The sequence below is a fragment of the Fusarium pseudograminearum genome, chromosome 3 (assembly GCF_000303195.2).
Source record: "Fusarium pseudograminearum CS3096 chromosome 3, whole genome shotgun sequence".
Lineage (NCBI taxonomy): Eukaryota > Fungi > Ascomycota > Sordariomycetes > Hypocreales > Nectriaceae > Fusarium > Fusarium pseudograminearum.
In genome coordinates, this window is record NC_031953.1 from 1415069 (window position 1) to 1440636 (window position 25568).

Below are 25568 nucleotides of genomic sequence, written 5' to 3' on the forward strand. Positions count from 1 at the left end.
TTGGTAGGTGGTGTTCTTTGTCATCAACCTCGGCTGAACAGAGTGTACCTGGTTACTGGGCTGTTATTATTCCAGGGAGTACTTTGACAAGTCGCCACCAAGATACAAAAAGATGAGGAATTATAATTCTAGAAACATGATTCCACATTTCGTTTATCTGATTTGAAACTTGACACCCTCGAGGGACTCTTCAACAAGGTCTCTGCAGCCAACCACGGGGCAAGCTTGTCTCTGCAACTATTTGCCGCTAACGGGAACGGATGCGGAAGTGTAAGTGGAACTCTCTAGACCCCGTAAATCAAATCAAATCAAAAAATAATCATCATCATCAAGCTGCAGGTGGATTTCAAATCGTGCTCTTTTTCCTCAGCTCGTCATTGAAGTCAACCAATCCAAGCTCAATCCTCGAATCCATTTGCTTACTCAGTGTTCCGATAATCGTCTTAATAACCAATTCTCTCATATCAAATCAATTCCGTCCAATCCGCTTCTGCAGGGCTCTCTCTCTCTACCACAACAACCCCGCCACAACCACGTCTAACTAGGAGGTACTTTCGTGCTTTTACTGTCCCATCGCATATTGTATCTTCTCCTTGTCCATTTAAAAGACGTCATTCCCCTCCCACCTTTCTTTTGCTCCATTCGTGACAATTCATAAAGGTCAAGCCTCGGTGCAGCCTTTGTCCATGCAAGCTCTCGCCCACTCTCTACGCTCATCAACACTGTCTTCGTCTTCGAGAACAACCCCGCTGCGAATAGCTTCAATTACTCGACACTTGTCTACATCTGCGCGCAATATGGCTCCCGTTACCAAGGAGACCGATTACCTCGTCATTGGCGGTGGTAGTGGAGGACTTGCCTCTGCGCGCATGGCCAGCAACAAGTTTGGCATCAAAGCTACCATTGTCGAGAACAAGCGACTTGGTGGAACTTGTGTCAACGTTGGGTGCGTATCCCATTGAAGCTTATCTTGAACCGTGAAACTAACAAACCGTTTAGCTGTGTGCCAAAGAAGGTTACTTACAACGCTGCCGCCCTTGCCGAGGCCATCCACGATTCCAAGGCCTATGGCTTCTCCGTCCAGGAGACAGCTCCCTTCGACTGGTCCACCTTCAAGACCAAGCGTGACGCTTACATCAAGCGCCTGAACGGTATCTACGAGCGAAACCTCAACAACGACAAGGTCGATTACGTACACGGTTGGGCCCGCCTCACCTCTAAGAACCAGGCCGAGGTCACACTCGACGACAACTCCAAAGTTCTGATCAACGCCAAGAAGATTCTTGTCGCTGTTGGAGGCAAGCCCACCATCCCCCCCGAGATTCCCGGCTCCGAGTACGGAACCAACAGTGATGGTTTCTTCGACATTTCCACACAGCCCAAGAAGGTCGCCATTGTCGGTGCGGGTTACATCGCTGTCGAGTTCGCTGGCATGTTCAACGCCCTTGGCACGGAGACTCACCTCTTCATCCGTCATGACACCTTCCTCCGCAACTTCGACCCCATGATCCAAGAGGCGGTTACTAAGGAGTACGGGAGACTCGGTGTTAAGCTTCACAAGCGTTCGCAGGCCAGCAAGATCGAGAAGGACGCCAACGGCAAGCTTACCGTCACATACAAGGACGACCAAGGCAACGAGAGCGTTGTCAGCGATGTCGACAACCTGATCTGGGCTATCGGCCGAACCCCTGAGACCAAGGGCATCGGCCTGGAGGAGGCTGGAGTCAAGCTTGCCAAGTCAGGACACATTATTGTCGATGAATATCAAAACACCGATGTCGACAGCATCTACGCTCTTGGTGATGTTACCGGCGAAGTTGAGTTGACACCTGTTGCCATCGCTGCTGGACGCCGTCTCGCGCACCGTCTGTTCGGTGGTGCCGAGTTTTCCACCCTGAAGCTCGACTACAGCAACATTCCCTCCGTTGTATTCTCTCACCCCGAGGTCGGTAGCATTGGCTTGACAGAGCCCGAGGCTATCGAGAAGTACGGCAAGGACAACATCAAGGTCTACAAGACAAGCTTCACAGCCATGTACTATGCCATGATGGAGCCCGAGCAGAAGGGCCCTACCAGCTACAAGCTTATTACGACTGGACCCGAGGAGAAGGTTGTTGGTCTGCACATTATGGGAATTGGCAGCGGTGAGATGCTGCAGGGCTTTGGTGTCGCTATCAAAATGGGTGCCACAAAGGCCGACTTTGACAGCTGCGTTGCTATTCATCCTACCAGCGCCGAAGAGATTGTGACATTGAAATAGAGAGAGGATATAGACATTTACGACTACAAGCGTTAATAAGAATCTGTGAAATAGAAGGAATTATCTGTTCTGGTCCATGCTGTTTTGTATGCATGACAACGTGACTCTTGTGCGAAGTGATGATATCACGAAAGGGGCTGGTTTCCGGGGATCAGTGATCAAACAACTGAGACATATCAATCTCCAGCTATTCTAACCTTACATCGTGATCAGATATAATCACCTTTGTCTGAGTTGAACTCATAAGAAGCCAGGCCCCTGTTGAGATCATCACCCCCCATTCTCATCAAGCTTTTGGCACATGCATCATCTCACTTCCAGGACCGGGCCACGATAAGTATAACCCTAGGGAATGCATACTTACTTTACTCATAGGAAATTTCCAAGCTGAAGCAGTTTCTCACTGCCGGCCGATGTCATACTCTCAGGCCCGTTCATCTGGTCGAGTGAATCAAAGCACAACTCAAATCTGACTTTCGCTAGTATTGTCACACACAATGAGACACTATCCACGCATCAATCAGAAACAATGGAATTTTAAACTCTCAATTTTTAATGGTAATTCTATACAAGATTGGAAATTGGCATTCTTGTAACGCTATAGAACGTTCAAGCGGCTATCGGCGACCGGTAGCCACTTATCTCGGGACCCAATCGATACAGGTCAGTCAGTATATTCCCTCTTCACACCTCACTTACACTGCATACATATCCTCACGTCAACGACAACTGAACACCAATGTCTCTTTCAAAACGCGCCCATGATTCAGAGAAGGCCATCGAGGGTATGGATCTCTGGGAAGTCATACCCAACCTCTTCGACCAAGAGACTAATCCTGATGGCATCGTGAGTTTGGGAGTTGCCGAGAATACCCTCATGCATGATGTTCTCCGGAAGCACATCCACGACAACTTGGCGTTGACGAACCCGGCTTTCACTTATGGCGATGGAACAACGGGCACGAAGCAGGTCAAGAAATCTGTATCGCGGTTCTTGACCAAACATCTCAAGCCGTTCAAGGCTATTGAGCCGGCGCATATCACTATGACTAATGGATGCAGTGCTGCTATTGAGCACCTGTCGTGGGCTGTTGCGAACCCTGGCGACGGAATCCTTCTTGGACAACCATACTACGGAACCTTTGTTCCTGATCTCACTGCCCGTTTCGGAGCAAAGCTTCTCCCAGTTGCTTTTGGCGAGGTTGACCCCCTCGACGAGGCCGCGGTAGCCGAGTACGAGAAAGCCATTCTCGAAGCTCAGGCCCAGGGGACCAGAGTTGCAAGTCTGGTCATCAGCCATCCGCATAACCCCCTGGGACGGTGCTACTCTCGCAGTGTTCTTATTGCATTTATGAAGCTGTGCCAGAAGTACGAGATGCACTTCATCAGCGATGAGATCTATGCCTTGTCTGTCTGGACCAACACGGTCGACCAACACCCTTTCTCTGTTCCCTTCGAGTCTGCTCTTTCAATTGATACAGCAGGCATCATCGATGCTGATCGTGTGCATGTTCTTTGGGGCATGTCGAAAGACTTTGGCGCCAACGGTATCCGAGTTGGCACGATTGTGTCTCAAGCCAACATGTCTCTGCACGCTTCTATAGTAGCAGTTGGGCTGTACAGCTCAGTGTCATCCATCTCGGACCATGTCACAGTCAACATACTGGAAGATGATGCCTTCGTCGAGTCATATATTGCCGAGAACCAAAGGAAGCTATCAGCCCAGTACACTCGTGTTGTATCGTGGGCTCGGAAGAACGAGATCGAGTACGCTCCAGGGGTTAATGCTGCGTTCTTCCTCTGGATTGATCTGGGCAAGTATTACACGTCACGACACCCTGATTTGGAAACTGATGACATTACGGATCTTATCATGAGTAAGTTGATGGCAAAGAGAATCTTTCTGGCATCTGGCAAGGGGTTTGGCTCAGAGAAGCCTGGTTGGTTTAGGATTGTATTCTCGCATGATGATGCGTACCTTGATCTGGGCCTGGAACGGGTGATTGATGCGTTGCTATAGGGGTGGCTTATAAAGAAGATCATAAGAATTAATCATAAAGTACTCCCCCTGACGACGTGTTTGGCATGTAAGAAATGGCAATTGCCTATCACCGAGATCAAAGTGCTAAATGAAGCTATATAAGACGGTATTCATGTCAAAGGGTGTCTGCACTGGCAAGGACTTATTATCATTTGATGTGCTTTTCGAGGTTATGAACACCACCACCTACTATTAACTGCGTGGAAGGGATGATAGGGAACATAGTTATGTCACTTGTATTTGAGAAATATTGTACCTGGATGTCTGCCGCACGTATCAAGGTTAAAGCCACTTAGTGATATTTCGTGTAGTAGAAGTCAGAGGTGCGGGCTCTTTCGAACTGTCAGATACTGGAAGTATACTAAGCGTGCAGTATGATTCATATCAGTAGACGTTAGGACAGCCTTAAAACTGTTTTTCATTACGAGCTGCAAGACTCTTTCCAGAGTATTTCTGCAAGTAACATGGCAACCCATCTACTAAGAGCACAACAACTGTATCAATGAGTAAGTCCATTCCCTTTAGATCAGATTCCTACGCCATTTGTCTCTATACCCTAAAGCTTAGAGGTCGTCCTTTTTCTGATGTCCCCAGATTCTCAACTGACTAAACATTCGATTTGCTAATACTCCACCTTTCAAATACTTTAAGTGCTCGTGACATGTTGTAGTCTGAGGGAAATGATACCCTCAATTTTCCTACTCCCCACTGGCTAGGATACTACTAGTAGTGCGCAACTTTGAGCATCCGGCACTGAGACCTAGATAGAGCCTCTTTGCGAAGCTATCTTTAGAAGGGGACGTTGAAGCCGGCGCCGTCTTGCGGTCCACTGTTAAGGGTCATCTCTCTCGTACAAAGGCCAAATTCGGCTTATACAGACGGAGAGCCTTGTGGTTAGTGTATGTACATATCCACGCATAGAGAACTGAAGTGCTCCAACCGGATTACACCGGGCCCCTTTCAATCAGCATCTCATCTCCATCTCAGGGTCTCGCCCGCTCTCCGGGGGCGAAGAAGATGCATCAACCCCGATGGAGTAAACTGAAGCACGGTCCTTTCGGTAGGGAACTTGGTGCGTTGTACGACAGTAGCAGACCGGTCTTACAGCACATTTGGCATTAGTTAGGTAGGTTCTGCCTGTGGGCAGGCAAAGAGAGAAGAAAAAAACGAAGCCTGGCATGGACAAGCACAGGGACAGGGCAAGGATGAGCCATGACAGCAAAGACAGAGACAGCACTTCGGCGACCAGTCCGGCGGTCCGTTAGAGCGGGTAGATCCCTCCCGGAGGCCGGTAGCCCAATCGGAAGAGAGTTTTCAAGCCCGGTAGTATCCAATTCTTTTTTAAAGTGCATATGCCATCCAACGGCCCTTGAAACCCCAGCAAAACAACTTTGACGGACCGACTTTTATATATGGGGATCGTGTCGGGGAACCAAACCGTTTGAACACAGAATCTAGACTTGCCAGGCTACTGCCGTCTAATGGGGATCTCGTTTGACTCTAGCAGGGGGAAAGGGTTTGGTTTGGTTTGGTCCCCTATGAACTTGAGCCCTTGGAAATAGCAAGTGGATTCCTTTTCAGGTCAACTGATCTGACAAGTACGGAGTACCTAATAAACTGAGATGTCAGCCAGCTTAAAAAGAAAGATAGGCGAAAGCGGAATTTGACGATGGCACAAAACACACACAGACTACGCCGCACAAGTGCAGAAACTTCACTACAACACATTTCAGTGGCAACATGGCTAGTTTATTACCTAAAGACAAGCCAAAGAGTCAGGCATAGCTGTCATTCACTGTTGGGTTGATTCATGTTCATGTTGGGCAGTTTTGACCTGAAAACAAACAAACCAGATTGTGCATCCCTGTGGTGTGTATCTTGGCTGTGCCTGAGCTGAACCCTGAATGCAATACCGATACCCGAACAGAATCTGTCTGACAGGCTGACAGCCTTACTGTAACCCCCCTGCCATATCAATGTATCATAGAGATCCTGCACAAGAGGACAAGAGCCTATCTCACTGGATACAAACAAAAAGATGTGCTCAGACATGCATCTCAATGACGGGACAATGGCGATAATGTCATGTCGGTACGTTTACTTCTTCGTCAATCTTTACTGAGAAAAGACATGTAAGCTGAGCTGCTAAAATACGGGTACGTACCAAACTGACGGGACATTGATAATAATAAACTCGCTAAAACTGTCGCTGTCAAAACCCCAACTGACAACTGACGGGCTGAGAAGAATTTTCGTACAGGGGTTGATTTCTTTGAGAGCCAAGTGTAAACAGACCTACACCAATGGATCCCTCACACGGATATCATCAGCCTCGATGGTTTCATCACACTAGGAGTAATTTCGGACATCCCTGGAGAGAGAAAATTTTCATTCCAGGCACGGCAAAGCAAAGCAAACAAGTTGATAACAAAAGCAAGGGCAAGGGCAAGATCTCTCTCGGGATATCGAACAGTAGTTCAAACTCTAGATCCCTCCCCCATCCCCCAGATCCTGCACGCGTCCACTCTTTTTTTACACAAGAAGCCAAGCTTTTTGAAGATCGTTGCCAACGTCTTACTAGAGAAATTTTGGTGCCAGGGGGAAACACTGAGATGGAGGTGAGGAGAACCGGAGGAACCGTCTGGTTTGGGTTTAAGTTTATCACTTTCAATGCTCTACTTTCTCCTGGCTCTTTCTTTGTTGGCCTTTTCGCCTCCCACTACAGTACTAAAAAGCCTCCAAGGTCACTGAGTGGTTGATTGTTTCAAGGTTTGGAGCTTACGAAGCCCTCCCCGCGGCAGCCGGTCCCTCATCGTTATTCCAAGAGGGAAAGGCCAAAGTCTGTTTGGCCGCGCTGAATGCGGATGTGACCCTCCAATGTCGACATTGTGAAGAATTAAGGACCTGCTAGTGAGTCTTGAGCCAAAAGCCAAAAGCCTCTTCTCGCCAGGAACACTGAATCTATGCCCGATTCTGGGAGGGAGTTTTCGTATGAAGCTATCCACCACCCGGGATGTGAATGAATCAACCAAACTAAGAAGAAAATGAGGCCGTTGGGTCTGGATCTAGAGACGCCTCAATTTGCCTCTTTGCAACACAAAGTGTAGTAATTACAAAAAACGATGCCGTCTTCATCCGTGGACATCATGTAAAAGACTCCGCAAATTCGGGGTCGACCGGTCCGGCGCGGGGAACAGGAGCTGGGGAAAGCTCTTTGGTTAGTCAGGTCTACTTTAATGTCTTGGTCTTGGCTCTTGGGTCAGTCATCGGTTATTGTCGTCAATAGTCGGACAATCACTGAGAGATGATGAACCTGTCTCAGTTGAGCCGACACTTCTTTTCTCTTTTGACAGTTACCGTCTGATTCAGTAGGCGCTTCCGAGATCCAGTCCTTGACATGGGATATCTTTCTCATGCAGAGGAACAAGAAAGGAAAATCAGAAACACACCCAATCGCCTTGAGTCCCTTGATGTTACCGGCTGCCTCCTCCGGTTGCTGGTCCTGAGATGCTCGCGTTACACAGCCTGGAAACTCCCAAGACAAAGAAAGAGAGCGGGTACAGGTCCGAGAGACAAGACGTTTAAAAAAGAAAATAATAAAAGAAATCATCAGTATGAGGCGGAGATAACAAGGTAACAAGATTCCTTACGTTTGCAGCAAACATAGACATAGGCATCCCTTCATTCAACCCTCCCTAACCTAATAAAATCTTGTTGTTCCACAAAGTTTCTCGAAGCTCCAGAATCTCGATGATTGACTGAGCTGAGAACAAAGATAAGGGATTTGTGGCTTTAACCCATTCCAGACGTGTTTTAAGCCAGCCACATGTGCGATCAATATTTTCTTTTTCGCAGGGAGAGAGCGAGATAAGCATCATGCATTGCCTATAGCCATGTTTATGTTCATGTTCATGCTCGAGATACCAGCTCTCAAGATACACCAAGTTAGGTTCCTGAGCCTGCAAGTGCAACGTGATCTACCAACACAAGGCGTATCGCCATTGAATCTTGTGCAATGCCTAGGTACTCCTACCAAGCCTAATCAATAAAGAACCATCACTCTCGGATGAACCGGCTAGTTTGAGGCTTGCGCATGTTTCGGGGCTCTTTCTACGTAGAACAAGTCCAGCGAGACAAGTATTTCTGGGCTGACGTGCTGGGCTGACTGACTATCAATTCCCAGCTCTGTGGACGACAAGACACTAACTTCAACGCTACCCAGCCTAACGAATTGGATAGAACAAACAGCAAGTGGAATTCGTGGCTTAAAGTCGCGAACGCAGTGGAACATTTGCTCTTAGAGACATGGCTGACCTTTGACCCCCAAAGGGCGCTCATGTCCATGTGTTACACCCCTTTGGAGGGGGGGTTGATCTCATAGCAGGAAGCCTTGTATTGCCTCCTGTAGGCGAGATAACCGTAATAGTGTCAGAAATTCCAAAATGATGGAATTTGGTGCTTGATTGGAGCGCCATGCAAATGGCGTAAGGAGAGAGGTAAGACAACGCATCATGATCATCACAGATGAGGCAATTGGTCTTGGTAAAAGAAGTAAAAAAAAAGCTATTATTGTCGATACGAATGAAAACGGTGTCAGACGGATTAACCCATAATAGCCGATTCTTCCGTTACTGGGCGGTGCAGAGACATCGTGAATAGCCGGTGATGTATGTACGTACGTATGTATGTAGGAGTCAGAAAATAGGTATAGTACGTAGATACAATACGAGGGAACTTGTGTTCAAAGTGCAGTGAGTGCCTGCTCGGCATAAACGGGCGATGCACCCTTCTGAAACGGCCTTTGTATGTGTCAAAGCGAGAGCCTATCGAAGTAAAAGATGACGATCAAATCAGCGCTGAGAACAACAACAACAATAAGGCATCAATCTGGTTGAATGCGGTTGTATCAGTCAATATCAGAGGTCCATTCGGCCTTTGAGCCGCAGTCGGTTGTGGAGGGTAGGATTCCACGTGGTGTAACCACACCACAGGGACAAGATCCGACCCGTCAATTGCTGAGCATGGATACATCATATCATCCATACAGTACATGGCAGTATTATATGCCGCAACAATGTGCGGCATATAAAGGGATATTCAAGGATGGCTAGACACTCAATCCGACTCGTCGAGTTGACTACGCCCTCCTTTGTAAGAGATAAAGAGGCTGGCTGATGAATATTACTGTCTGTCCGCATGTATGTACCTACATATGTGTGTAATATCCTATTTTGGCCAGAGGCATGTGTACTCGTACTACGTTTCACAGCACTCGCATGGATGAATGGGTGTCCAGGTATCACAACCGCCCTGCCTTTGCCTTTGTCCTACCTCCCTCTCTCGAGTAACACAACAGGAACCGGATCACAAGCGACGAACCGGAAGACATTTTAATTAGCATAAATAAGAGAGAGAGAAAACTTTTTTCTTGGTGATACATCAATAGAGGAAGAGTGGTCCTTTGGAATGATTACATTGAGAATAGCAATGAGAAAGGTCTGCCCATTGTTTTGTTTCCAGCATATTTCACCTTTCAATGATACATGATTGATCGGACAAGTTCAGCCAGCCTCTCAAGTCGAGACATGTAAGAGCCTCAGAATCCAATTACCGAACTGACACCCGGCAGTGGGGGTCATGTCATTCTTTTCAATCCAATTGGTTTAAACAGGTGTTGAGAAATAAAAGCAATTACTGGAGACATTGATGAGCATGTTACAGCGAGTGCAAATGCCGTGCCTTGATACAACCAAAAGCCACCATGGATAATTGTAACCCTGTATCCAATTCACAATGCACAATTCTTTGTCCATCAATTATGTATCCAGGATATTCGTGGCGGGTCAGGCCGAAACTGAGTTCAAACTCAAATCAACTCAATTCGACTCTCTCTCTCTCTTTCTCTTTGTCAAGGATCAGGGAAGTTCCAAAACTTGTTCCTTGAACCAAGGCAAGAATCATAAGTAAGCGGTAATAACAACATGGGTCGTGGGCAGCGCCGACGTCACCCAGCGGTCCATGCTACCAAATGGAAGAGGAGGGGAGGTTCAAGGTGAGCTTCCGGAAGCACAACAACCATTCCATTCACAGCGTAACGCAACCTCCGGGCCGTCCCCGCCGATCAATTAGAACAAGTTTTCTTTCCCCTTTTTCATCTGCTTCCAGGGACAAGACAGTTAGTTACAGGGTTTGGGTTTGGGTATGGTATGATAGAGACATAGAGGTTGCCACGTAGGTCGTAGGTTAGTAGTGGATATACATCATACATAACAACTAAAACAAGGACGAGAAAAGAAGATTTGTTAGTGAAACATCTACTAAAAAAAGACGATCGATCGATAGAACTCAAAAAAGTGAACTCGTAAGCCAAACGAAACAGCCTTATCTAGGAACATCCCTCAACGAGATTTGTAGCTGGTGAAGCATAACATAACCCCATAGTCCCGAAACAAGCCACGAATCCACTTTATTGCTCTTGCAATGCACTTGGATCCTGATGCAAAACAATGCAAAGCAAAATGCAAAAAAAGGTAGAACCGGAATCCTGGGGTTTCACTGCCGGTCGAAGCGAGGCGAGGCGGAACGGAGAGGATCCGTCTGCCGATGGAGAGGGCAAACAGCCCATCTCAACATCATCCCATGTTTTCTATACGGAGTGATATTACAGTACAGTTCGGATACCCGCTCAGTTTCGGATGTCAGAGGGTAAAAAAATGGGCAGATAATCGTACATGTATATGCATCTGTTTTGTGCCTAGCGTACGATCGATCCCCAAAGAACACAGCTACAGATCTGGCAGTGATTTCATTATGTAGTAATTAATTAATCATTTTTTCTCAGAGACCAAGAAAACTGGGCTGGTCTTGGCTACGTACATTGACAAAAACTCCACGTCCAAAAGCTCACGATGGCCGGGCCCTGCCGATGGGAATGATGTAGATCTCGGTCGACAATTCCGTGTCTAGGTACGTACTTTTCCCGACATTGAACCTTTTTCTTGTAGGGATTGTATGTACGTTATGCGCCATCTCACTTTTGGTTGGAAGGCAGAGAGAGATGAGATATGCCCTTGCTCAATATCTGGTTGGGTCCTTTACACGCCCAGTGACTCCATCACCATGTCAAAACCTTGGAATGGTTCCAACAACAGAGATGAAAAATTCTACTTGTCAATGCAAAGGAAGAAAAAGGCCCCGGAAAAGAATTTCAAGGTCCCCTGATCTGATAATCGCCAAAAGTCAAGCTCTCTCTCACCCACCAAAAAAAACATCCACTCTTGAAATTTTCACCTCAGACACGTGCGAAACCATCTTGTTAGCTCAGATCATCCAATTCAGTTGAGCATCGCCGATGATAACATGGAAACAAGAATGAAGCGGATGCGCTGGCAGGCCACAGTCAATAGTCCACCTTACCTTACCTAGTAGACGATCGTCTCAACTACAGACTACAAAGTTACGGCCCGCATGACGTTCAGACACAAGAGACCAATCCAATCCACTGACCCCTTTGCTTGATGGGTCCCTGTACCTTTTTTAGCTACCAGGTTTTCGGGTGAGGCTAAGAAGAAAAATCTTGTTTGCGGTTACGGATACAGCACGGAACATGGAAGAAATAAATCGAGCATTCAGACGATACCGACAAAAATGATACTGGGGCTTTCCACCTCCACTCTGTATAGGCGATGCCCGAGTATTCTTGTCATGTCGTATGTGCATTGACTGAAATTTCGATTATTAACATCCACAGAGGGGCGTGAAAGGGGACCCAACCGTCCCTACTTGCATGCTCCAGTGTCACCGTTAACCAAGTCTGAGTCTGACTGACGGATGAGTGAACCGAAGAAGCTTTTACACCATGAGTCCAATATTTGCTCCCGTATCCCTATCAAGGGGTGCACGAGGCGAAGGGGGCAAAAGTTAACGATGACCTGAACCACTAAACAAAGCACATACCACCAAAGAAACAAGCGGATACACATAGAGTTTGACGCCGACTAATGGCTTACAACATTGTCAATGCCTTCCTTCGGTATACCATGGCAAGAGATGGATACTATCGGGTACTACACGCTACGTATGTGACTCTTTTCTTTGCTGTGTAAAGGCGGTGGAAGCATAAAAAAACGTAAACGGATCAACGGTAGAGAGACAGCACACGTTTCGGGTACCAACCTTGGTTCTACTCAACGACCATCTGTCTAACAAAGTCTCTGTTTGACTGGCATTTTTAAGACCCGTATGACACAGACACAGGCACAGGCACAAGTACATACACAAAGAGTTATACAATTACAGCACAAAGTTGCGAATCTCGGTTTAGACAAAGGGCAACAAAAAGACAAAGCTCCCCCGTTATCGGCCAAGAGCAAAGTAAAAAAACAAGATTGAATTGAATCACGAGGATACTTTTGACCAAAATGTCATTGTTATTACTTGTTTCAAATTCTATTTTCTTAGTCAGGTAGTCAATCGACGTCTCCATTCTTCTTGTCAGGACTCGTGCCCATCCATCCTGTTGGATCTGAACTTGTGTTAGTAGCCGCCGGAGATCGGAGCTGACCACTACAAGTATGGCTCACAGCAAGCAGCCTAGCCCTGTTGGCCAGGCTTCAAGTCTGGGGAACGGAGCTGAAAAGAGCATTTCAAATTGACAGACAAGTCGTAATTCATCCTATCGTGAATCCAATTCTGTCTATTAAGCTGTCCACTCCACCCTTGTTGTAGACCGGTCCGGAACTCACAAGTCGTGAACTCATAGACCATTTTTAATCCTTACCGCTCCTGAAGCACATCAGTTTAGCTTGAAATCATGCAAAAAAGAGCATCGCTGGGATTTGTGCCGTCGTCTGCTTGAGGTCTCCCTGTTAGCTAGTCTGAGAGAGTGAGAGAGATGCATATCTGTGTGTACGTGGATCCGAAAAATGCAAAAGACGGCCGAAAAAAAAGTCGATGCATTATTTTTGGCCTGCCTATCCCAGTCGAGCGGCCTGGCGGTGACTGTCCGCTTGGTTGAAAATCCCCCGATAAAAAGCAAACAACCCCACTTGGTATGTAAGAAGGCTCAAGCATACCCAATGGTAGGTTATGCCCTTCGAGACAAAGGGTGACAAGGGACAGTGACAGCTCAGAGACAGAGCAGAACAAGACAGACTAAATAGAAACACCTAGAATTTATGCAGATTTCACATTTCAAGACGAAAGAAACTTGGCTTGCTTGGTTTGGAGGGAGAACGAAAAAAGATCTCTTTGGCTATAGTATGCTATGGTATCCAATCATGTGCTATGCTGTGCAGTGTAGCGCAGTCTTCCCGCAGTTCCTGTCGATGCCCAGTTGACCCGTAGTCAAAACCGCCAAATACCTCCCAATAGAATAATCCATCGACCGGCTTCTTGCCTGGTCGGTCCTGTACGCCTGTCCCAAATGTCCCCAGCCGTCGTATCCCGGTATCATGAAAACCTCCCGTGCTCCCGTAATCCATGCTCTGAAACTTCATGTGATATCGATCCGCCCTGTATTTGGTACAAGATATCCTTCTTGCTTGGGGTTCATATCCGTGAACCCCGATGGACAAAGAAACCGGCCCAAATGATCCCCATCCATAAAAGGTTGGTTGAGATGAAAAGAAATCGTCATGGATCCATGTTAAAACAAACTTTTTTTTAATGCAGTGCTCCGGTATAATGCCCTTCTTTGGTACAGAATAGATTCTTTGATGATGAGATAAAGAAAGAAAAAGGCGTTGGGGTGTGAGTTGAGTTGATGTGTCGTATTGATGTATGAGTTGTTGAATAAGTTGTGTAGGTGTTGAATGAGTTGCGTGGTAATATGTTTTTAGGTGTTATTTCGTGTGTATGATGTCGTGTTGTAGTGGCATGGTAGCGAAGTGCTTAGTAGGATCGTCGTCGCTGAGTCCTCACGCTGTCAAAGGACACGGCGTACGCTCGGAGTTCCTTCCTCGCCTTGTCTGACAGTTGACTTTGCTCTCCTGTTGTTGAGGTGCTCTGCATGGAGCACAGGCTGCTGTGGGAGCTGGAGGGAGTGAGAGATCGGTGGTTGGCAGTCGACTCAGCGCCATAGGGCTTGAAGGTGGGTTGGCTCATGTGTCTTGATCCGTATGGCTTTGCGTTGGAGAAATCGTAGGCGGGGGAGAGGTAGAAGCCCGAGCTAGAGGACTTCGATGATGACCATTGGCAGGAGGGAGAAGTGAGGCCGGGCGAGCTGGCTTGAGAGCTGGTTGTTGATGTCTTCTCGAAGTCGGCCAGTCTGCAAGACTCGGAGCAGTAGGCGTCAGAAGATGATTGCACTTGCTTGTCGCAGGCAAGGCAGAAAGAGTGAGCCCAAGAATCGAAGTCCATGGCTGCGGTGATGTGTGTGGTTGTGTGAGTGTGGTAGAAGGTAGTGTTGAAGGGGTTAACCCAAGAAGGTGATGTCTTGTACTCCTTTGTGTTCAAGTATTATCGAGTAAAGTATTGTAATAGTTTGGTATAGTAGAGAGAGCAATTGAAGGATCGTAAGTGAAAGAGTCAAGATGATGGTGAAGGAGATCTGAGTTGAGAGGTTCGAGGGGGAGGGTTATGTATATTCTTGGTCAGTGGCCCAGGCACAGCCTTGGTCGATGATCAGTTGCACGACCAGGATTGCGCTAGAGGTACACTTGCTAGGAATTCGTGGAGGAGGGTACCAAGGCACACCTCTGCTCCACCAAGAGAGAGTACGTATCAGTGGAGTGTTGGACTTTGGTGGGGGCGCCTTGCCGCTCTCAATGCCCTGCAGACAGAGGTTAGCTTGGGTACGTACTGCTTCATGCTGAGAAAAATTAGTCCACATCGTTCAGTGATGGGACGCCCGCCGGGCGTGGGTTGAGCTCGTTTCAACTGGGTGTGTGGTGTGCACACCACACCAGGGCGTCTCACACCTCCCAGACACAGGGAGTGTTGGAGAGGAGGAGGATGAGGAGGAGGGAGTGCTAGGATGGGCATTGGCAAGTGGAGTTTGCATCTCAGTGAGCTTTCGCTGCTCTTCAGGGACGTACCCAAACTGAGAGTCTGTTGCAGGGCAGAGGACAGGACAAGACAAGACAAGCCTCCACGACAAAGGACCCAACCAAGACATTCAAACACCAGACACAGGCGTGTGATTTTTGCTGGCTGGTACGGCTGGTATTGCACTGCGCTGCACTTCTTTTACTTGGCTGACTGAACTGAACTGAACTGAACTGTGCTGCGCCTGAGCCCTGACCAAGCCAAGCCGTGTTTTGTTCTTTTCCTCTATCCCATCCTGGCCAACGCTATTACTGTACGAGATTGCGACGGATAGCCGAAAAAAAATTCAATGACTTTGCATTACGGCCGGTTCATGTCCATGTCCACGAGAACAATCACCTATATCGCAAGCTCGATGAGGTGACTCAGATGGGTTATGAGATGGGGACCTTGAGAGGGTCCCCGGATCCCACCGCAGAGGCATCAGCCGAGATTTTTCGCAGCCTGGGCAGAGGATAGCGACACCGGAGGTGGGCAATGGGCTGTTGACCTCTGGTTTTCCGTTAGCCACCGTGCAATTCTGCACGGTTCTGCCCGCCTGCTCGAGGTGTCGGAGTGCCCCAAGTGCCCCCCTCCCCGCAAAGATCAGAGGATGTGTGCATCTCATCGACTCTCCGTGGTGTGAGGTGAGGCCATTCGAGATTTGGCATCGTAGATTCTGTTTGTCTTATGGGAATTTGTTGCTGGCATTCAGTTAAGGTTGCTTCTTGACCTGGCCTGGTGATGGAGGCCCCTCCCCGCTCGTTGAATGGTCAATGGCTTGATTGTGAGATTGCATCGAGTCGCCTTGGAGGGGTGTTGCAGGTTACAGGCGAGGCTTCTGTGCTTTCGCCCTCTGTAATAATGTAAGCTGCGTCTGCGCTGAGCTGCAGGATACTGCTACTGTAACTGCTGTAACTCAGCGCTGCGGCGTAGCGCAATCTGCTTAACGGACCATTGCTTGGCCCACAGGAATGGGACGGACGGGCTGGAAAGGTCGGAGCCTGAGGCAGAAGCATGACTTCAATGTGCGCCCGCAAGAGCAACGCAACGAGCTTAGTGCCTTCCAGTTCTAGTCTCTTCAGGGCATAGCGCCTATCAGCGCTTCCCCTTCCCCACATCCCTGTCTGCCGTCCGTCTCCATCTCCATTCGCTCTCCACCTTTATTTCAACTTTTGGCTACTACTTCACTTTTGTTCTCCACTTTGAGCACGCAAAATAACCATTGATTTCAACAACGTGCTTCAGTTTAATGCTCCGTTCAGGTCGGTCAGGTTCAGGAGGTTCAGGGTCAGGATCAGCATACCCTCCAACAGATACGGAGTAGTTACTCTCCGATATACTGCCGGAAATAGGAGAATTCTTTTGGTTATCACAAAACAATTGTATCCGATTACATGCAGTTAGTTGCACAGCACAGCACAGCACAAAGGGCATAGATATTCCAAGGGACCAAATTAAGAAACAGACTAGGGAAAGGACACCCATTGATAACACCATTGTGCCATATCTTTGTTTCCTTAAAGGTGACAATCCTGGTTCCTGTGCATTGCACATCAAATTGAGAATAGTACTGTACTTATCTCATATCCTTTGCCGCTCAGTATCATCATCAAGGCACAACATCCTCCAACATGACACAACAATAAACCACCTGACTCTCGGATCTAGCTGTCTGTTGACGCCATAGCTATGGCCCATAGGTCTAGACTTACTTTTGCCGAAGCAGACGCGCAATCGAAGTTTGTGAGACGCTCGAAACGCTCATCGCGACAGCAAGTGACGCCATCTTTCACAGTCGTGTTGCCGTTCGGATAATGTGCTCATCCAACTGCTGTATCAAACCATTCAGAGCCCTCTACCGGGTTTACGGATGGCTCTACTGCACTTGGATGCGCTGCACCGTACCGTATGTCTACTGCACAGTATTATCTGCAGCAATAACCAGTTTCGACTGCCGCTCTGCCACTATCAAAAGGATGCGCTAGACCCATCACACCTTGATAGCCAACAAGCCAATGACCATCAAGCTCCTCACCACAATCCTTCGGTTTTCGCTCACTTGTCACAAAGTTTTGTTTTATTTTTCGCCTTCATATAACTAAATTAACTCAAGCGCATTAGGAACCTTGAGGAGGCGACCGTTGCTGAAACCACAAAGTCTCTCAACTGAACTAAGCCAACACCGTTCAACTGTTGGGTTGCAGTAGACCCAGACCCAAAAACATCTCAACCACAATCGCAATCCGCGCATGCGCCTATGTTCGCCACCAAGCAATAGTTTAGTTGACTTTTACTTGATGGTGGTGTCAGTGTTTGGAACCAACCCAACCCAAACACAGGATCACCAGTGGGAGATCAACCACCCTTCAGGAACATACCTGGACCCTGGATTCGCATTCATGGTTGTAGATTCTGCAGTCAAGATCAAAAAATTCTTCATCTCATCGCCACAAGCCACATTCTGATGCATATTGATCTCATCAAGGCTTACTTTCTTCTGTTTTCTTTGCTTTTTCCCTTCTCGTTCACATAAATTGCCCGAGCGGTTATCGTGCAGCGCAGCTCATTGTCTCACCCATAGCACATGAATCGCCTCCAGTTGAATGTCACTCAGAGCAGAGTGTGTAGGAGATATTGGAAGATCACACAGCAGCAGTGCCCATTGATGAATAAGAGACCAACCAGGTACTTGGTTCTCTTGCTGCAAACCCCGCTTACAACCAAGTACTATCTCCAGTTACTAGACTCTTTACTTTGGGAGCATTGTCCATCATGACCCCTCTTTCCATCACGTCTCATCTCCTGGAATAACTAGCGCTTGTGTCAGTTGAAGCGTCGATGACATGAACGGGCCTCCATGAGTCAAACTAGCAGGTTGCGCATTGAACATCTCTTTACCCCAGGTTCTCACCGGGGAATTGCACTATCCTGTCATGTCAGTCGGAGGATTGATTTGCAAAGAAAAAAAGTGGCCGCGCCTGTATCGTGATCACCATCAACTAGTAGTAACCAGCAATAAACAGCGGAATGCAGTGCTGATCCTGTCGCTGCGCAGCTCTACAAAACCATTCCATTTCTGATCAAGACTGCGTCTGGGGGCGGGGACCGGGCAAGGGACCGGGGGGTCTTCACGACGAATCACTTGTTGGTGTTGATCTGTAACCTCCATCCAAGTGCGTCCCCGGTCCTGATACTGCCGCCTGACCACATATTCCAACCTCTTTTTGAAAACAACAAGGTCGCATCGTGTGCAAGTAGCACGCCCTTTGATGCCGTACTCCCAGTACAATGCAGCGGGTCAACACTCTCTGTTTCTCTCTGGGGTGCATAGCCAGGCGCTGATGAAGAGAATGATCGCTTATTACAGTAACTCCTGTCCCATGCTATTACTAGGTAGGCCTAACGAGCTGCTGATACCACATACTTCCCCGGATTCTTCACTAGCGAACATGCATAATCAGTTCGGTGATAGCTCGCATATTCCCGCACTCTCTGAAATATCTATCTCTTGTTAATTTGTCTAATCTTATCTAGGCATGTCTCGGGCAGACAGTATAAATCCCCACTGAGCAATATCAACCCTCGGTAGGTAGTCCGATGATGCTGATACTGAGACTGAAGACGCAATGAAACGCAATTTGTTCAAGATAACCAATCTCATGAAAGACAGTGGGCATATTAATTAGAATTTGCCAATCATCAGGTTTTCACTCGGCATATCGCGGCACTCAGACGGGGTTTCATTCGGCTTTTCCATGGCAATAGGGCCTCAAAAGTATTCCCCTCAAACCAAGTTTTTTCTACCAATTAATCCATGAGGTTTTTTTAAATTGTCTATTGATGCCCATATCGATTAACAATTTAGGTCTATTCGCCCGAAAGTCTAATTCATTATGCATTGCGTTCTAATGAGGAGTCCTGCGGCAATTCATGATCAAATCAAAACTTCACACAACAGCCGAATGCTGATCTTGCAACGCGTCTTGTCTCCAGCGCGTTGACGATCGGGCATGAATGAATGAATCAATATGAAGTTTGAGAGTCAGGATCGGAGACGGAGTCATTAATCACTTCAATTCCACTTGTATGGCGCCGGTTGGATGAAACTAATTTAATTATTAGTCAGTATACTTCTCCACGCAGTTAGGGGGTAGCTCAGTTAAATTGATTCATTGATTGAAAGATAGCTCGGGTTACATCAGTCATGACGGCTTCTCCAGATGGAGATTCAACGCCCGCAGCACTATCATCAGTAAAAGATATAGCGCATAGTAAAATGTGCCTGTATTCTTGTTCTTGATAAGATAGACAACCGAGAAGAGAGGGCCCAAAAACTCCCCCCACGATTTCCCATCGTTCAGTTGGTTTAGCTCGTCGGAGAAAGTGACGAGATAGGAAGTATCGTCCTTTCTACGGCTGCGGTTGAAGCCGCTCAGGTAATCCCCTGCCAGGCCCTGAACTCTATTTTCGCTGCAAGTTGAATATGGAGTCTGGACCGATGAGGATTTTCCCCTGGTTCATCGTCAACGCCGAGAATCGTTAAACCATTATCGTGGGAGCCTCTCATCGTCGTCGTCGTCGTCGTCGGCTTTGACGTAGGCTCTGCTTACACATCCCTGACAGCCGGCCCAAGAACATACGCTAACTTGTTACTGCTGAGTATATTTACAGGGGACAGGGCTCGATACCACTGGCCACGCGGGAGCTGGGGGGAGCTCTCTCCACTAACTCGAAAAGATTTCGGCGCTGAAGGGTTCAAATCTTGGATCGTGTACCGGATGTATGAACAAGTTCAAGGCGACTCCGACTCCTTCCTGGCCGTTTCTGCTGATTAGGTAGTCTGTGCAGCAGCAGATATAATCTTTGGTGTATGATAAATCTCTGTGAGTTGTATTGTCAATGTCACACGGATCTGCCAACCCATCCCGTGGAAGCCAATATCCGAAAAGATGTAATACTGATGATCAATTCGTCCATAGATAACCCCGGTCCATAGCTTCAATAATTCCCAAACGAGATTACCACACGAACATGTCAGCAATGTCTTTCCCAGTCGAGTCTGTGGCGTTTATTGTTTCCAAAAATGAAAAGAATGCGCAGCCTCAACTACAACCTCTGTCCAACCATTTCGAACCAAGACATGCAGAGTCACATCGTCAAGTCGAGTAAAAAAAAAGTGCAGCACATCACCGGAATAGGGGACGAACCATCTCAGCTGAGGGTGTTCGAACTGCCACAGGGATTAATGGGCTTCACCTGAGGGAAACATCTCAGGATTAGGCGTGATCTGCCATTTCTGGTGGGATCACTGATCACCTCACCCTCTGATCAGGCTGACCAGGCTGACCAGCTTGACCAAGAAGCCTCTAGCTTCGCTTGCCAGCCTACCAGCCTACAAGCCCCTATTTTGAAGAGCAGGACGGATAAGTCCAAGTCCGTGCCTAGCCTGATGGTGGCCTTTCTCAAGTAAAGATAGGATCGTGGTCCAGCCCGGCCAACTGCCTATCTAGCTTAAAAAAGCAGGTTATAGCAGATAAATGTCCCTTCAATGGGATTCATCAAGTGGAAGAACAATTCCACTGGTCTCGACGCTAAGATTGTCGGGCAAGTGACTGATACAGCGCTACAGGACTCGATCTACGAAAAAGAAACGACTAACTTCACAGATCGCTCGCCTAGGATGACGCGAGAGCAACCGTACCGCACCGCACCGCACCGCCGCAGACGGCGGCAGCGCATCGTCAAGGTCAAGGGTAAGGGTAAGGGTTCAAGAGAGTGCGAGAGCTTGGACAGGAGGCTAGGGCAATGTCGGTTGTTTAAGAAGCCCAATATAACACACACAAGATTACTATTCATTCATCGCCTGGATAAGGTTATCCCGACGGCTTGTTGAACCAGTTTTTATTATCATTCATCTGCCGATTCCAGCGTCGGCTTGAGTCGGTTCCTGTTACAGACTTTGTGCCGAGGAAGCAGATACCGACTCTCTGCTCTACGTACAATCTGTGCCTTGCAGCATCAACCTTGGAAAGGGTCTGGTCGGGTGCTACTCCGAAATCTCTCATGCATGTCAATATTGCGGGCTTTAAAAGAGGCAACCAACAGACTTGCAGTGCAGGCTCAAAACAGCCAGCCGCATCCTGGAATTGTGCGATAAGACCCGGTTCTTCAAGGTGGTGGTGTGTTTGAGTGGTGTGGTATGATTGTGTGGTTGATGGTGACCTCGTGCACCAAGGGTAGAATGAAAAAAATGACCAGGTAAGCCATCTCATTCGTCGAATAGCCATAATGATCTGACAGCAACTGAGATTGAACCTTAGATTGATTCCTTCTTTTTCTAATATGCTCCGAAAATTTTCCAGTCTCCTGAGTTGCCCCCGTCCCGTGTCTCAGAAGCCTAGCTGGACATCTGATCCTTCTACGGGTATTGTTAGCCTTTTGATGGCATCCATCGGACTGTGCCAAGAGATATCCCCAGAGTTGCCTGCACTTAATAATAAGGCATCGGGTTCCCTGACAGATAGGATAGGGGACCGGGATGACAGGAATAGCTTGGACAGAGACTTCTGCCAAGTTGGGCATGATCTGCAACACCCTATCGCTCGCTACCTTGCCTTTCCAAGGTTAGAGCGGCAGCTTGCTGTCTAACGGCACACCACGACTAAGGCTCTAAAGTCCAAGGCTTTAAATCTAGAGGGAGCCTTCATTGGTGTTCTCACAGTCTCTGTAACTGACTACTGGATTCCCGCTTTAGCTCATCTCTTCTTGATAGTTATGGTACCTTTCGTGGTTGGCTGATTGATTGCTTTTTGCCCACAGTTTCGTCCTTTTTTTGCTTGCTTCTGTTGCTAGACAAAGCTTAACCCAAAATGTCAAGGTGTCCTTTGTCCGAGAATGCCAAGCTTCATCTCCACTGGAATTGGGGGATTAGGATAACCAGATCGACCGATTGTTCGCATGACGACATTGCTTGAACTTTTTTCTTCTTCTCTGTTCCCCTTTCGCTTGGGCCTATCCTGCTCTGTCCTTGGGCTTGAGGCTCAGCCCGGACCTCCTTGTGAGCTGATGCCATCGTGAGATTGGGTTGTGCAATGAGATGGAATTCCACTGGAGTGGAGAGTTTTACTGGGGACCTGGGAAAGTTTTTTTGCTGTTCCCTCAATGATAAGTTACACCATTGTGACTGTTTGTTCAGGAACAATTGCGTCACTCTTGTCTCATCAATGAGAGTCTCTTTGTTGCTTGAATTATCCCCGATTTATATCGTGACTGTGACAATAGTTGACACAACGACTCCAGCTTAGTAATTATGGATGACTTCCATTCGCCGATCTGATCTCTTGATGACCTGAACTTGTTTTGGGACTGATCAAGTCATTCATCAGCACGTTTCGCATGCTGACGCGTGCCTGTCAATCACTTGTTTGAGGTGACTGATTTACTATTAGTCTCTGACTGTGACTGTGACTGTGACTGTAAGAGGTGGATCTCTGTCTTTTTTTCTTCCTTTTTTTTCTTCACTATTTATTTTTCAAACGTGACCCTTTCTTGCCTTGTCCCTGTCCTTGATTGACTTTTGGATCATCCTTGGACCTTGATTTATTTAGCAGTCGCTCAGGTCCGAGTCCGACTAAAAACCCGCCCGCTCTTCCCGCTGGAAGTTGCAATTTATAGGGGGGTGTGCGTGTGCATGTTGTTCTGATTGGTTCATGACACGCGCCCTCAAGTGCCGTGTCATTCGAGGATTGGTCGCATGGGCCAAAAAGAGCTTCTTGTTGGTTACCTGACCATAACCAAGATTTTCTTTCGTTATTACTTGGGTATTAATGGAAAAGTTTTCTCTGGTTATTGAAAAGTTTTTTACTCTCGATCAATCGATTCCCGGTTTTGTGGAAGCGATATGCTCCTTTCTTTTGCGCGTGGTTCCTCCGGGTCTGACTGTGTCTGCTGATAATGACATGAGCTCTCAAGCAAGGGCTGATCTGGCTTGGCTTGACTTGGCTTGGCTTGAGTCATGAGAATCGTCCAGAACAAGTTTCAAAGTGTTTGAGTTAGTGATTGTGAAAGAGAGACACGGAACGGAGCAAAAGTCCAAAGGCGTATGTCTGTTCGCATGTCATCCACAAGGCTCACTCGTCTCGACTCACAACGGTCTTCCCCACGGCAGGCACTCTTATCAATTCTATCAGTGACATTCATTCTGATAACGGCTGCCAAGGTTGCATGCTGATAGATTTGCAGTTCCAAACCCCTGACATGGCCTGCCGTGTTATATCCCCATAGCGTAGCATCCCATACTTTTCGCTCCGGCGGCAGGCAAAGACCCCGAAGTCAAGTCCAAAGACAAACCTCGGCCGGTGTTTCTACTTTTACAATCTAACTATTCCTATTACAATGTGCAATTCTCACGTCAAGTCTGGGGTTGACATGTCTGGTCCTGCAGCGAGCCGCATGTTATGCTGATGCTACCTGGCGTTGCGGATTCGAGTCTCCAACTTCGCTGGACAAGCGAGATGAGGAACTGCTCATTACCAATTCGACCTATCATATCAATTCGCACTTGCAGGACGGGCGGGCATCATCCCTTGCATTGCCGTTTAGTGTTTCCAATGCAGACACGTTTTTTCAGAGACATTCCAGAGCAGGGACTCCAGGGCTTTCAGAAAAACGGCTGTTTTTTGCCCTTCAGAAAAGTTCCTTTTTTTATTACCTCGCCCTTGTATGCATTGTCTTTGACTGATGGTGGCTTGGTGGTCTAGGCTCTAACTTGAAGCGTTGCGTTGCGTCGCATCGTGCCCTGTCTTGCTTACTGCTAGTAAAAGGCAGATCTGACAGATCACATTCAACGTTGCGTTCCCCCGCATTCTTTCATGTACACTCGTATCTTTTGTCGAACCGGGGTTTTTGTTGAACCAAAAACTCGGCTGGGCTAGGCGCAAATTTGCATCAAGGAGCTTGTCACTTTGTACTTTGTCAGGGCCCATCCTGCCACGCTGCCTCTACTGCAGGTTCTGCTGCAACCAGCAGGGATGGGCATTCTTATGGCCTCTGCTGTACAGTTACGTAGTGGCACAGTCAGATTCGAAATGGTATTCTGAAATAGGTAGCCTCTGGAACAACTTCTATTTCCTTTCTCAGCATACATTCTTCAAGTGAAGGTTCTTGCGAGGGGCATCATCAAAGAAGGGATGGCAGTATTGGCCACTCGACCGACTTTTGACAAACAAAAATATGTTTCCATGCTCGAGCATATCTCCGACTTCACGTCTGTGCGATGCCTGCTCTTGTTCTGTCCCGTCCCGTCCTGTCCTGTCCTGACCAAATACAAAGACCAACCAACGCCTGGGGTCGAATTCCTATCAGACTGCTGCAGCTGCACGCTTTTGTACAAAAGTAAGCCTGCCGTCATGTCTTATCAGGGGGTTTATTCGACCTTGCCGTGCAATGCCCGTGGTTGCGCTGAGTGGACAATTAGGACATGGGGGGTTGCACACAACTCAAGCAGGCCATCATGAGCGCTCCAAGGGTTTCGTTCAAGCGTCCGTCACCTTTGAAACCCCCAGCGTAACGGTACATACACACAATCGACAAGGCCTACGTCGGGACCATCGAAGATCCCTTTTCGGCCGCCTCGCTTGGAGGCAAAGGAGAGGCAAAGAGCCAAGACGGCTTGGGGTCGGATGCTGGCGGCTCAAAAAGAGACTGAAAAGACGAGATACCTCATTCGTAGGCTACGAGGCGAATGTCTTTTGTCTGTACGGCACAAGTCCTAGAAGAGACTTGTCAGGTTGCACTAGAACATGAGCCTCTAGGACGAGACATAAACAGCCGTGCGTGGCGAGACTACGGCAGAGAGACTGGTGATTGTGAAGGGGGCGAATCGAAATCGGGATATTGTTGCATTGCATCAAGTTTGCTCCTTCTGTTGTAGGAGTTTCAAGGAGAATGTGGTTGCCTGTGAGTCTGTCACTGCTGGCTGTCAGTCTTCACGATGACCTTCATTTGCAGGACAGGACAGAACCGATGCAGCACCTCTGGCAGCTGAGATCGCCACGCGGTTGCATTTATTTGTACGCAACAGTTTGAGGACGTAAGCCAATCACCTCTGAGCCACCCCAGACTCTTGTGCTACGCCTCTTGACGTGGGGAACTTTGGACATTTGGTTGATTGTTGGAGAGAATGAGACTTGTCGTTATTATTTTGGTGTACCTACGGACGTTGGGTTGCGGGGGGGGGGG

At 47.8% G+C, this 25568-nt stretch overlaps 4 protein-coding genes across 4 annotated transcripts, besides 7 other annotated features; 2 read left to right on the top strand and 2 right to left on the bottom strand.

The window, feature by feature from the left end:
- Nucleotides 1–797: 797 nt before the first annotated feature.
- Nucleotides 798–2260, top strand: FPSE_10909 (uncharacterized protein; the record flags this gene model as incomplete). Its single annotated transcript, XM_009264026.1, has 2 exons — nt 798–946; nt 1000–2260. The coding sequence occupies 2 exons, from the start codon at nt 798–800 to the stop codon at nt 2258–2260; spliced, it is 1410 nt and encodes a 469-aa protein (XP_009262301.1).
- Nucleotides 2261–2999: 739 nt separating this feature from the next.
- On the top strand, nt 3000–4280 carry FPSE_10908 (uncharacterized protein; the record flags this gene model as incomplete). The annotated part of the gene is made up of 1 exon (XM_009264025.1): nt 3000–4280. One exon carries the CDS (start codon nt 3000–3002, stop codon nt 4278–4280), a length of 1281 nt encoding a protein of 426 aa, XP_009262300.1.
- Nucleotides 4281–8966: 4686 nt separating this feature from the next.
- Nucleotides 8967–8991: a microsatellite.
- A 5201-nt stretch (nt 8992–14192) lies between these two features.
- On the bottom strand, nt 14193–14660 carry FPSE_10907 (uncharacterized protein; the record flags this gene model as incomplete). Its single annotated transcript, XM_009264024.1, has 1 exon — nt 14193–14660. One exon carries the CDS (start codon nt 14658–14660, stop codon nt 14193–14195), a length of 468 nt encoding a protein of 155 aa, XP_009262299.1.
- An 839-nt stretch (nt 14661–15499) lies between these two features.
- Nucleotides 15500–15523: a microsatellite.
- Nucleotides 15524–15721: 198 nt separating this feature from the next.
- On the bottom strand, nt 15722–17115 carry FPSE_10906 (uncharacterized protein; the record flags this gene model as incomplete). Its single annotated transcript, XM_009264023.1, has 2 exons — nt 15722–15839; nt 17042–17115. 2 exons carry the CDS (start codon nt 17113–17115, stop codon nt 15722–15724), a joined length of 192 nt encoding a protein of 63 aa, XP_009262298.1.
- Nucleotides 16736–16755: a microsatellite.
- A 2777-nt stretch (nt 17116–19892) lies between the features above and the next one.
- Nucleotides 19893–19916: a microsatellite.
- Nucleotides 19917–21023: 1107 nt separating this feature from the next.
- Nucleotides 21024–21048: a microsatellite.
- Nucleotides 21049–23312: 2264 nt separating this feature from the next.
- Nucleotides 23313–23339: a microsatellite.
- A 1272-nt stretch (nt 23340–24611) lies between these two features.
- Nucleotides 24612–24646: a microsatellite.
- Nucleotides 24647–25568: the final 922 nt, after the last annotated feature.